Source organism: Berghia stephanieae, chromosome 2, assembly GCF_034508935.2.
Source record: "Berghia stephanieae isolate SIO BIC M18660-M18661 chromosome 2, UCSD_Bste_1.3, whole genome shotgun sequence".
Lineage (NCBI taxonomy): Eukaryota > Metazoa > Mollusca > Gastropoda > Nudibranchia > Aeolidiidae > Berghia > Berghia stephanieae.
In genome coordinates this window covers 116,164,827-116,178,616 of record NC_088361.1, presented here as the reverse complement: position 1 = coordinate 116,178,616, position 13,790 = coordinate 116,164,827, and the positions used below count along the sequence as shown (strand labels likewise).

Here is a 13,790-nt window from a genome sequence, read left to right as displayed (position 1 = left end):
ATTTATTTTTAGGTACAAGTATTGAATTAATTTTTTTTAAAGTCTTATTGAAAGATGGTATTCTTAACACTTTGTGATGATTTCATTTCCAGAACTGTGTGCTTCAATACTATGACATGTTAGAACAGTTGGAGCAGCCAAAGTAAGATATTTTATATTGTACTTTTAAAAATGTTTAAAGTTCATAAAAACACATTTTGCTGAAAATGAGATGGATATCTAAAAAGTGTCCAAGGTCCAGTGTATCAATTTTTCGATTTAAACAGAATTGTGACAGTGTTGTGGATGCTTTTTCTAAACCAAATTGACAGGATAAGTTTTTGAGCTCTCTTGCACATTTTTCTGAGTTGCTGAAAACACCCACAGAACAGAATTATACCAAGTCAATGTTTTATTTCATTTCACATAACTTTTATTATTGGAGAAGACAAGAGAGAATAAAAACATAAAAGAAGTATTTTTGGGTAACTGATAAATTGAAAAATTGTCATGTTTCAAACAATTATACATTTTGTAAGGGGAAAAGAAAGGGGTTGCATTGTCATATTTTATGGAAAACTACAATCTTCTATCTGTGAATTGTGATAGACGAAAAAGAGGTGATCGAGCAGAGACTGATGCCCCAAGCCTTCAGATCATGAGAAAGATGACGATAGAAAGAAGTGAGCAACTGAAGAAAGAAATTATGGAGATGCAACAGGAGTTTAAGTAAGTAGTATATAGAAAATATATAATGAGGATGGGAATTGTTTTATGACGCTTCCCATTTTGGTTCAGAATCATAATGCAATCTATTTATGAATGTTAAATTGTATCTAATTCTTGTGCCATCTCAGGAACTTAGAATTTACTTTACTCTTTCTCTCTTGTGACTCTTTCTTAGACTTACAAAGTATGGGATTGATATATTATTAGTAAATGATGTTGTTTTTAATCGAGTAGTTGACTTTATGACGATTTATAAGACTGAATTTAATGATTCATATTTTAAAATAAAAGTAATCTTTTTTTTTTTAATTTAGGCAATTGAAGGCTGAGGCAGATGCCATTGATACTGGAGAATGGGATGACCGTTTGGAAGAGGAGTGGGAAAATATTAAAGCGTGAGTATTTTTTAATAATATGAATCATGCTCTCTTTTTGTCTCCGTGAATTTTAAGATTAAACACAAAATTCTTAAAAAATCATTGTACGTAAATTCCAACCTCATGAATTATAGTTGTCTAGTGTTTTTAGATGAAGTATTCACCGTGTAATTCTTTTTCTGGTTAGATTTTGATGTGTATGAAGATTGTATGCACAATGTTTGTTCAATAGTTTTTCCTTGATAGTGGTCACTTTTGAAAAATTTGGTGACAGTTTTGCTTTTAAAAAATTAACCAGTCCTTATTGCACTGGAAAGGAAAAAGTATTTGGATTTTGTATGGAGCTTGAGTTTAATTATTATTATTCTGTTTTCGTTTTTTGGGTTTTAAAAAAAAATTTATTTAAAAAAATGTTCAATGTTTTTTAGTGAAGAAAAGATGAAGGAAGAGGATGTGAAAGTGGAAGTAATGGATGCAGAACAAGATGATTCCTTGCTCAAGGATTCTGGTAAAGACTTTTATTGTTTTTTCATTTATTACATGAACAAATCGTTGAATAAGTATTTAAATGTGAACAGAGCACATGTTGAATTTTTCTTAGAACAATTTTTTTGCTCACTTAGTGAGCATGTCTAGAAGTTGAAAGACACCAACATTGATCACAAAATCACATGTGATATAGTTTCAAACAAAAAAAGTTATTCGATCACATCAGAAAATATGCAACCTGTGCATAGAAGAAAAAATGAAAATCATCATCAAATTTGTGCACTATGCATTGTAACAATCAAAAGCAAAGTACATAACAATGCACTTAACATACACACACATATATACGTGTATACAGATCCCATAGTGGGCAGGGAGGCAGTTACTGTGTCCTCTATCCCCCTATATCTGTTTTCCAACATGCTTTTTGTCTTTGTCTTGAGAATAGTTTTAGGAGATGATCTTTTTTTGCCATCCCTCTGTTATAGGATTGATTTGTAAACATTTGAGTGTTTTCCTCTTAGTGGCGACCTGTGCTTGTGCCAGATGAGACTTTTAGGTGATCTCAGACTAAGTACAATGAAATCTACATGTTCCTTATTTAAACCATTCCTCTTTGTCTTATTTTTTTTTTGTGTGTGCTTTCAATTATAAATCTATATTTATTTTTTTTTTTACTATCTCATTTTTTTTTCTTTTTATTGGCGCTGACATGATCTAAAACAAACAAAACATGTATACAGAAACACTGAAGGACACTGGAAATACAAATTTGTTGGCTAATATAGATATCGTAGGAAGAGAGTGAGAAGGATGGAAGCCCAAGAAGTATTTAGTTCACAAATCATTTTTTTACAGCTTATGTTTATCAGAGGATTTTTGTGTTTTACAAATGCCATTTTATATGACTTTGCTTAATAACTACAAGGCCAATTTAAAGTGTTGACTGTGGTTTCCACGTCTTGGTTATTTATTGCTTAATTAATATGCTTTAAACATTTTTAACTTTTCAGTGCTTGAACATTCAGGAATTGCAGGAGAGGCTGGTGAAAGCATCCAAGATTCACTGGGAGAAAATGTCAATGTTTCTGCGGTACTTGTAACTTATATACTATATTTATCTCACAATCCATGACTGGATTATGATTTAATACCCTTGATTTTAAAACTTATTTTCCTACTACAATCGTGATATTAATTTTGTTTTAAGCAATCTTCTCATTTTGATACCAAGCACATTGGAAAATGTGGGAATCTGATAATAATTTAGCTCTCTCAAATTGAATAACTTTGAAAGTAACATATTTCAACTTTGAGAAATTTTAAAGTCATAAATAATGTATGTTGCACCAGTATTGGAAAATGTTTTCAATAATTTTATCTTCCAGCTGATGGATGAAGGGGGAATCTCACCATCCATAGTGACCTCTACGCCAGCTGTCTCCACATCTTTAGATGTCTCAACCAAATTGCCAGCCTCCTCTCATTTGCTGTCGTCTCTTTTACAGAGTGATAGGAAAACAGCCAATGAACTCCAACAACTCAAAATGGTAGACAATGTTTAGTGTGATGTAGATATGGATCCTATGGTATTATGATGGATTCTGAAGTTACAACATTCCATTATGAGTGCTGAGTGCCGATTCAAACCCTTGAATAGCTGATTTTTTATTTGTTTTAGTATTTACCATGCTAATGTGGCAGAGATTCAGTTTTTGTTCACCTGAACAATCATTGGGCAGGCAAATGATAACCATATTGACCATATTTTATATCTGGCAAATGGTCATCGTCTTAAAGCTCAAGGTTTAAAAAATAAAAAAAGTATTGTTGATAATTGTGTGATGTGGTAGGTGGAGATGACTTCTTAGCTAGAGAACATTTTCATTTGCATATATATATATATATATATAAATACTCATATATATATATACTCTCCTGTATTTAGTTCAATGTGGTTTTGTGCTTCGTTTCTGGAATAAGATTATTGGTTTAGTTTTGCTCAGGGCCTACCTTTTCTCTAGAGCTCAGAGCAATGTAACATTTTCGGAGAAATGTGGTCCTTGTATTGTAAATCACATACATCTATTATAACCATTTAAATGTATTCTTTTTACAAAGGTGAGACTAGATAAGCCATTTTGATATGATTAATTTCTTCTTATCTTTTATTGACAGGAGCAAGAACAGGAAAATGTCCAACAAGTTCAATCAGGTAATTGATATTTCATTTATTCTAACTTAAGGCACTTTGGAAAAAAAGCTTTAAAAAAATCAAACTCCGTATAATCGTGATTTTGAAAGATTTATTTCTAACATTTTGGAAATGGATGTTGCATGAATTTTTGGTAAATCTTCTCATCTTAATTAATACCTTCCTATGTGCTAGTTCGTGATCCTTCTGTCATCATCATCATTTTTATGTCTTTGTTTTCTTTTAGCTTTCAGATATTTCATGTTTCTGGATTTGTTTTTCAGGTCAAAGTCAAGAGACTTCTGCTTCTATTTCCACCATCAACACGGTCACTACTACTGCCTCCACAATAAATACACCATCAGAAGGCACCCTCGTAACGGACACTAAGGGAACAGACTTGGAGGACAGCCATGTTGATGTCACTACAGAAGTGGTTGAGGAGACAGTAGTTGGAGATATAGATAATGCTGCCATAGGTAAGTCATATCTAGGGTTCACATCAAAATCAGATCGTGTACATACGTTTTGGCGTGCCTCATAAAGGTTAACAAGGCTGTCATGCTCTTAAAAACCTGCATAAGTTCCAATCCGCTGACTTAAGAGATATGTCGGTGGACCATCAGAATGAATGTTTTGCTGTGCATTACACATTTCTTGCCATTGTATTACTCGTGTACCAAATCCAATGTCCCAACTTCATCACAATTTTCTTTTTTATGAGTTTCATGGATTCTTAGTCTCGTTTCATTGCTTCTTGATCCTAGGTACAGGTCAAGTTGCTGTAAACCGCAAGTTACAAAAAAACTGAAAGATCATCCTTCACATCTGAATCTATTATTTTTGCACAATGTCTTTCATATATGCATTCTGCTTTATAGAAAACACAGTAGCTATGTTAAGATTTGAGGAGGTGAAGGTGTTTCAAAACTTATTTTTGTTGTTGTTATTATTATTATTATTATTATTACTATTATCATTATTGTTATTATTATTGTTATTATTATTATTATTATTATTATTTAAACATTTTATTTGCATTATTATTATTGTAGATTATTTTAGGAAATTCTGTTCCATGCTTTATGGACTATGCTTCAGCTTTAACTGAAATTATGTTGATATGTTCTCAATACTCTTATTGTTTTAGTAAGTGCTGACTACTAGAGATTGTTTCAGTTTATTCTTTGTTCTTATTTAGTGTTTTGTTGTGTATTTTATTTAATTTTAAAATTTTAATTTTCAAGTCACTGAAACAGTTGAAATTGAAGATTCATCTGTTGAGATCCACAAATACGACAATGGGGAGGATTCCAACTCGAATAATCTTCCTGTGGTTGAAGGAGTGGAGGAGGAAGTGGTTGGGCTGGAGGAGGAAGCAGAGATCAAAGTGGAGGATGAGATGGAGGAGGTGGTGGTGGAGGAGGAACTCAAGGATTCCAATGCAGAACTGGATGTGGAAGGCTTGGATAGTATCAAGGAGGAGCCAGATAAAGATGTAAGTACAAATATTAATAGTAGATGATGTTTTTTTAAAGATTGTGATTATCTCGTTTCGTAACAGTTTTTACAAATTTGAACTTTAAAAAGAAGGTTTATTAGCTTAAGGTTGCACCCCCTCTCTCTCCCCTCCCCCTTTTTTCCTTTTTAGATTTATTAATAAGGCGGTCAAGATGTTTGTATTTGATGTTTATTTTTATCATAATGTTCAATAAATTTTCATTTCTATCCCAGTCACAGGATGAGGATGAAGTTGTTCTGAAACAATTGGCAGAATCCATTACCAGTGGTGCAGAGGCAGAGCTTGCCGAACATGCAATGAAGAATGAACCCTTGTCACCCACTAGCAGTATCAGCTCTCGAATCAGTGAAACAGGAAGCAAGAGAGGGCGGAGCAGAGGTAGGCTGTCCATTGTAATGAAAAATGTAAAGAGAGCTGCTTGGAGGTTAGTCCAAGAGAAAGTGTTAAACAAGATTTGATATAAGAGTAGCAGCAGAAATAATTTTTTCTTCTTCTTAGATTCATCTGTCACTTTGTCTTCGTTTCACATGTTTAGAATTAATATAATGGAATATGAAGTAAGATGTTCTGAAAAAAGGTTTAAAGTAAACTCTCATTTATATATTTATGAGTATCCATGGAGATGATACAGATTTCTAAAAGGGTTTTTTGAATCAGTCCCTGGTATATGACTTTGTGTAATTTTTGTCTTTTATTACTTTTATATCCTTTTTGAAAAAAATAAAAAGAAATGGTGCCAAATCTGGAGGTAAAAAGATAAATTACTATTGTAACAAGTGAGTTTGTCACAAAGATTGTGGTACGTAATGTAAAACTAGCATACACATTTGTTTGAAGAATTATGTTTTATGAAGAATTCATTAAAAGATACTATAGAATGCAACAGAAATTGAAATTAAATTGGTAATATTGATAAGTAACTGTTATATTGAAGAAAGTAATTTTCTTTAGTGAATAAGTTTTAAAAAACAAACTGTTATCTTTTCAGTTCTTTTTAGTCGCAATTAATTATCTTTAGCCTTTTGCAAAAATCTTTTTAACGCAATAGGAATGCAATAGTTGAATTTTGTGAATGTGTATTACAGAGTTATCTTTATTCATCCCCCTCTCCCCATCCCATAATATATTGGGTATAGCAATGAAAATGTTGTTTAATATTTCAATTTGCAGTTTTATATTTAGTTTTAAATACCATATAAACTCTGATAATTGTTGCATATTTTTTTTATTTTTTTTTAAACAGGCAGACCGAAAGGTGCAAGACCAAGAGTTAGCAGTCGCAAAAGTTACACTGTGAGTATTTTGTCAGATCACAACAATCCTCAATTTGTAATAAAGACAGTCATCATTATTTTCACTATATCTCCTAATCTTAAAACCAAGTTGCAAATGATTAAATTAAATCATGGGTATGAAGAGTATTGGAGTGTATGATCCTTCTGTTTGCCTTCCTAATTCTTCTTATCCCAATGGGGGAAATAGGGAGTGCAAACCAACTTAAGTAGACATTATGAACAATGCCGATATATGAACCTTTTAGCCAAAGTCATGCTTTTGTTGTCCTCAGGACGACGAAAGGAAAGAAGATGGAGGCAGCAGTTCTAGATTTAGTGATGGAGATTTGAGTGAGGAAGACATTCGTGATCCAGATGACTTATTGTCCAGTGCCCTGGGTGCCAGTGCTACAGGATCCATACTGTCAGAATCTTTCCCCAACAGTCCTGCCTCACTCTCTATATGGTATGTCCTCCAGTTTCCTAATATACGCATTTGCATAACTTCCATCACCTTTAAAAGCTAATTAAGTATCCCTAGTTTGTTTTCCGGTCAAACGCTTGGAAATGTTTATGGAGCCTCTTGTTCCATGGTTTGCCTGTTGGGTCCGAGAAAAGCACAGGACTTCTAGCAAAATTGAATCAGGTCGGTTTTTTGTGTAAGTCAAGCTACTCGACGACTTAAATTACTAGGATCCCCTTAACTTCTTTTAAGATTTGTTCAATTCCTTACCCTGTAAAATTGTATATGCTTTTTGTTTTTAGTATTAATTTATTAATATGTGTGGCTATGTGGTCATGTGGTATGACATCACTTTCGGATCGGAAGTCCTGGGTTTGAACTTCGCTTGGTGCAGGGTTGAGTCCTTGGAAAAGGCTCTTTACTCACATTCTCTCACCATACTCTGGTGTAAAATAGGTACCTGAGGCGTTAGGTCTCGTTCTACATGTTACATGTTGCTCTTGGTCAGGGACCCTTTGTAAGGCGCTTTGAGGACATTTAGTGGATATTGCGCTATATAAAAGCTCAAGTTTTGGGTTTTTTTAATATTTTTGGTTTTGAGTGCTATATAATTCACACCATAATTATTATTTGTTTTTAAACGTAAGTTACATACTATTGATGGTTTACTGAGTCTTGAATTGAAGTTTTCTTTCATGTTTTGCTTCAACAGCAGTGACACGGAGGAGGAGAAGTCCTACAAGCAGTGGAAGAAATCCATCATGCTAGTCTGGAGGGCTGCAGCTACTCACAAGTTAGTTTTCACTTATAAGCCTATTATCCCTCTGATCTTGAGGACTTTGAAAGAAAAACCATTCCCTTTACCAGTGGAGGAAATATCTTAACATATATCAGTAATGATTGTCATCCGTGAATTCGAAAAAATATGCAGTTTTTTATATTTTCTTAAAAATTCTCCACTGGTGATGCGATGTCAATGTAGTATAAAGTAGTCCCTCGGGCTATTAGGCCCATAGAGCCGGAGTTTATCCCGGTTTCTATAGCATAAAATGGACAACAGCAATTGCTTGCTACCCTCTGGATATGACACTAGTCTATTGCAAAGTACTTTCCACTGGATCTAACAGAACCAGCTACCCAATCACTGATGGGTGGACAGGGGGATCAGAAAAATATCTCGACTTAGGGGTATAGGCATTGACAAATCCTCTCCATCTTGTCCGGCTTCTTGCCATTGTCTCTGCTCTTTTTTGCTTTTTTTTCCATGTGTAGACTTTCTTCTTCAAATCTTCCATTAGTTCTCTCGTCCAGTTATTTCTATGTCCCTTTTTTTTTTTTTTTGTCCTTTGTGGGTTCCATGACTGGTAACATTTGTTGCAGGCTTTCTCAGGGCACGGCGAAGCCAATTCACCATCCCCCTTTAACTTCCACTTGTATTTCTTCTTTGTGTTTTGGGATATTTTGTTTTTCTTTAGAGACCTGTATTTCTAATCTTGTCCTGTCATCCTGTCATTTATTTAATGTTTTCTTCTCAGACACCAGTTGTTTTCGAGTTTGTAACTAATAAAGCTTTTGAATTGTTTCCATTACAGTCGACGACTTTATATAAAACTTATCAATGGCTCTGGTTACAAACGTTTTGAACTCAGGGAAAACCCAATTACGCAAGGGATTTTAAAAAATTACTGACGATGTGAATATAAAGGTCCAATGGACATGAACTTTTTAGTTATGTGTCAAAATAAAGCATTTACATTTGATAGTTTTACCCTTTATTTGTAGACATATTGGTTGTAAAATGATCTCGGGCCATAAATTAGGAAAGCATTTTTTTTTTTTAGTTAAACAGTTTGCAATCAAAGGCATCATTATAGTTAAGTATTGTCTTTATGTCAATCACCATAAAATTATGACAAAGTGAAACATATCTCATTTGTATACGGGTTTCATTTATATTTTATTTCTTTTTGGCATCTTGAAATTATCTTATCATCTTGTCATTTTGTATCCTTAAATCTTGAGTTGTATACCATTTCAAAAAAAAAAAAAGAAATTTGGATCATTCATTCACTTTATGTATTGAACATATTTCTATATCCAATCTCCTCACTCAGGTATGCCAATGTGTTTTTGCACCCAGTGACTGATGACATTGCCCCAGGTTATAAAAGTGTTGTGTTGAGGTGGGTGTCTGAAACTGATCTAAACACGCACATACTCTCTTTCTCTCTCTCTCTCTCTCTCTCTCTCTCTCTCTCTCTCTCTCTCTCTCTCTCTCTCTCTCTTTCTCTCTCTCTCTCTCTCTCTCTCTCTCTCTCTCTCTCTCTCTCTCTCTCTCTCTCTTTCTCTCTCTCTCTTAGATTATGCTTGATTGTTTGATTTTTTAATTTTTGAAATTTTCCATTGCTAAATAAACAAACAACTCTTGTAGTTGTAGTTTATACAGTAGTTGTTAGTCAAAGTCTCAAATAATTATCCAGGCTTGATGTTTATAAGATAATTTGCTGTCATTTTATGTTTTATGTTTTTATGAAAATTTTATACTTTTTTTCTCATGTTTTGTGTTTTATTGTCATTGGCTTACACAGACCAATGGATTTAAGCACAATCAAAAAGAATGTTGAGACGGGTGCCATCAGGACAACGGTGGAGTTTCAAAGGGACTTAATGCTCATGTTTTCCAACGCCATTATGTATAATTCGTCTGATCACAATGTGTATAAGATGGCCACAGAAATGTATGATGACGTCATGCAGCACATTGAGGTAAAAATATTTCCTTTTTATATTTTGTTTTTTTGGTGCTGTGGATGCTAAAATTAAAGAGTATTTCTTTTTATTTTTTCTTTTGCTTTGACTCATCGTTTTTGTTTTGAAGCAAAATTTTGGTCTTTTTTTGTTTTTTTTTTGTTGGTTTTCTTTCTTTTTATTTTTAAAAAAAATATTGTTTCTTATTTATTTTTTTTTGTCCCTCCCCTCTAATTATACAGATTTTACTCACATCTCCTTTCGAGTTTTTTAGTTTGTTTTTCACTCATTCATTGCACGCTCATTTCATCACCGTCTGCAAAAATGTATTTTGTTGTGTCAGAAAGCATTTTCTAGTAATCTCCATTGTGAGAGATAATTGAACCTTTGTTTAAGATCGTGTGAATTTGTTTATCTGACATATAAAATTTTAAATATTTAAAAATGATATAGTCACGTGCTTAAGTAAATAGACACTTTATTTTTTTCATTCTTATTCACTGAGAATGAGATTTATGCGAGAAAATAGCATTATGTTGAGAGAGGATGACAGCAAGTAGATTGACATTGATTAGAAATAACCAGAAATATTGTAAACACAATAGGAATAGCATCAGAAGATTACCATTCACCAAAACCATTGCAAACCATCACTGAAGTCCTGATGCTTATGGAGTTATGGTTTCAACCTATATCAAGATATATTTAATTGTGTTACAAGCAAGTCTAAACTGAATTTTTATTCAGGGGAAAAATAGATGCAGAAAATAATAATTCGTAAATAAAAGTAAAAGTAATGTCCAATTGCAGCCCAAATTCCGACCAAATAATATAGTTGGTACTCAGATAGGAGTGCTTTCACTCATAGAATTTCAATTGATGTGTGTTTGATGGACATTTGATTGATAATTTGTTATAAATGGAGGGTTTCCTAGTCGTCCCAATTAGTCTGTGAATTCATTAAGAATTAAGAATAATTAAACATGACGTTTATCTTTTGAGAAATAAATAGCTAAATATTCCACCACAAACCTTTGCCCCATGTCTTCTGATTTGAAAAAGCTTTTGTATAAAAGCAAAGTGTCCATTTACTTTTGCTCATGACATTTTCAGATTTGAATAATTGGTAAACATGTCATATTAAAAATAAAATAATCTTAAAATTTTGCTATTTTTTTGTTTTAAATTCTTGTAAACATCTGTTTCCAAGTTACAATGCTTGGAACTATTTTGACTCTTTTATGAGATTTATAATTAAATAAGTTAGTGCCAAAACCTGAATACTTTCTGGCATGCTGTATATTTTGTTGACGGTTACATTCCCATCTGCACGCCTTCATCCCACTCTTCACTCATCATTCATTCTAGCAATATGTCAACACACAGATCATGGTTCAAACAACAGATGCCAAGAATCTCAGACAGTCACGTAGAGCTGATGCCTCTGACAAGGTAGAGTTAACTACCTTATTTTTTTTTTTTTCATTTTTGTTTAATCATTTGTTATTCTAAATGTCTAACAAAGAATAATTTTGGTTGATTGCAGTGATTGTTTATGTAGTCATTTAATTTGATGAAGAAAAGTGTCACTTAATATTGTTGTTAAGTTTGGTTAATAGTAAAATCAATAGCTTGCAATGAAACATTTGATTGCCCTGGTGGGATGCCTGATTCCTTCATCTTCTCTTATCTTATCTTCTTAAAGGCTAACTAGGGTAGTATATCCCAATGCTTTATGGGCTGTAAATGTCAAAGATGAATCAGAAAAGCTTTTTTTTAAATTTTTTTTTTTATTGTATCATAAGCAAACTCATTAAGTTATATTAATAGAATTACATTTTTTTGTTTCTTGATCTATGTTTAAATCATACTTTAAAAGCGAATGAGGAAATAATTTTATGCTATTATCACGTTTTATTATAATTATAATGCTGTCCGTCAATTATAGCAAATTATAATGATAATATTGGTAAAAATGTTAATGATGATGATTATTTTGTTGATTATAATTACTATTATTATTATTGTTATTATTATTATTATTATTATTATTATTATTATTATTATTATTATTATCAGCTAGTGTAGAACCCGCAATATTTGCGGAGAAATAAAGGCTATTAGTATTAGGAATAGGTGGTCATCTATTATATCTATTATACTACTGTATTGTATTTTTAGATTTGCTGGTAATTCTGTGGTCGATAATAAAAATTTAACATTGGCTTGACAGAACAATCTTGATCCCCAACCCTATTTTTTAAAAGCATATATTAGAAAGATTATCATAACTTGATAGTATCAAGAGGGATTTAAAATACATCATCAATTTTTTGTAGTGGGAAATATTGGAAAATTATTTGTTGTTTTTAGTATAAAGTTTGTATCGATTATTCACTTTGTTATCTCTTATCACAGGGATGATGTTTTCATAACTTAGAATGCTTCTGTGATCACTTTGATACAAAATGAAGTATGGTTTTAAAAATCAAAAATTAAATTTGAAAAAAACAAAACAACATAATATAAAAATAATGAAAATGGGAAAACTAAACAAAAGAAAACATAACAGAAAAAAACAAAACACTTTCAAGTTGATATATGACAAATCCAAAATCATTGTTCAGGTTTGGGGCATCCTGTATTCTGGTTTGAGGTGAGGGTGTTCAGTTTTAGAAATGGTGGGTTTGACGGCCTTCAACTCCAATTATATCAATTTAGAAGCATATTTACTCATAAAATTTATACCAAATCTATCCTAATGAAATGTGTCAAATCGTGATTGCAGCAAGTCAGATAATTGTTTCTGTGAATACCATAGCAGTGGTGTGCAATCAAAGTTAGAACCCTCTGAAAAGCCGTCAGGATTTAGATTGGTTTACCCAACTGTATTCCACTGCTGAATAATAACTGTGGTTTTACCTCTTACTTTCCAATTGCCAATATTCATCACAAAACAAAATCTTACTTCTTAACATTAAAGCAATACTACTTTATTTCTATGGATTTGAATTATTTAGTCCTGATAATGAATGGAACTTTTCAGTATCTCCTCAAAGATGTGGAAATAACTTTTTTTTTTTGGTTCATCTTTCATTCTAAGAGAACAATTTCCTTCAAATGCTAAGAATTGATTGAAGATTAATTGAAATAACGCCTCATGAGTAAGGGCCAGGTTGTGAATTTAGAACTACGTAAGCGAGGTACCTCTGCTTGGAAGGGGATCATACCCTCTATATCAAACTACTTCCAACTCACACGGATTGCTTCTGAATGAAATAATTCTCTTGATTACTGTCATATGAAACAACTTCATTATAAAACACCTTTATTATCATCGTGCAAATAATGCAAATACATTTCAGTCATTAAAATCAACACCTCATGATAAATTAAAACTTGTTGACTTCAAAGTCTTCCATGGTGAGGCTGAATTATATTCATTTAACTATGTATTACAATTTGTCCACCTATTTAACTGGTTATAACTACAGCCCATCCAAGATGCTACTAGAGTTTCCATGAAGATGTCATTTTTTTAATAGCTTGAAACTGAGGGAGATTAAGTTAAAATGATTTGAAATTTCTGTTTGCCGAATAAAGATCCTTCTTCACTCGCCCCAAACAATGTTCAATTATGAAAATAATAGTAATGATAATGCTTTCTTTTTTATTGAAATTTCTACTTTTCTGAAGAAAAGGCGCAATGGTTATTAAAGAATCTTTTTTTTTCTTCTTTGATTAAGTATGTTAAAACATTGATATAATTTTTTCCTAACATAATTCAATTATTATTTCAGGAGGATGATCCCAAGAAACGAAGGTTGTCAGTAGACCAGCCAGAGGGAGGAAAGACCAAGAAAAGAAAAACTCGTTTGGATGAGTCCCTGCCTTAATTAACTCGTCTTTCAAATCCATCTCTTGTGTTCATTCATTTTAATCGCCAATCGTATTTCATTCATGAGGCTTTCTCAAGTCCCATAATCATAATGAAATAAATTATTTGTCAATAATA

The 13,790-nt window shown here is 32.4% G+C and overlaps 1 protein-coding gene across 5 annotated transcripts in view; it reads left to right on the top strand.

Annotated features, from left to right (window-relative positions):
* LOC144966328 (bromodomain-containing protein 8-like) overlaps positions 1 to 13,790 on the top strand; it is a 20,733-nt gene extending 6,943 nt beyond the window's left edge. For 2 of the 5 annotated variants that reach the window (XM_078902633.1, XM_078902634.1), the window contains exons 5-21: positions 93 to 142; positions 589 to 708; positions 1,023 to 1,103; positions 1,514 to 1,593; positions 2,588 to 2,667; positions 2,963 to 3,124; positions 3,753 to 3,789; positions 4,053 to 4,247; positions 5,016 to 5,266; positions 5,503 to 5,668; positions 6,534 to 6,583; positions 6,831 to 7,030; positions 7,740 to 7,820; positions 9,142 to 9,210; positions 9,616 to 9,793; positions 11,144 to 11,227; positions 13,576 to 13,790. In XM_078902633.1, coding sequence (XP_078758759.1) covers positions 93 to 142; positions 589 to 708; positions 1,023 to 1,103; positions 1,514 to 1,593; positions 2,588 to 2,667; positions 2,963 to 3,124; positions 3,753 to 3,789; positions 4,053 to 4,247; positions 5,016 to 5,266; positions 5,503 to 5,668; positions 6,534 to 6,583; positions 6,831 to 7,030; positions 7,740 to 7,820; positions 9,142 to 9,210; positions 9,616 to 9,793; positions 11,144 to 11,227; positions 13,576 to 13,671 — 1,980 coding nt within the window. In that variant the 3' untranslated portion in view covers positions 13,672 to 13,790. The remainder of the gene's footprint in view (positions 1 to 92; positions 143 to 588; positions 709 to 1,022; positions 1,104 to 1,513; positions 1,594 to 2,587; positions 2,668 to 2,962; positions 3,125 to 3,752; positions 3,790 to 4,052; positions 4,248 to 5,015; positions 5,267 to 5,502; positions 5,669 to 6,533; positions 6,584 to 6,830; positions 7,031 to 7,739; positions 7,821 to 9,141; positions 9,211 to 9,615; positions 9,794 to 11,143; positions 11,228 to 13,575) is intronic. The other 3 variants (XM_078902635.1, XM_078902636.1, XM_078902637.1) reach the window with 3 other exon arrangements.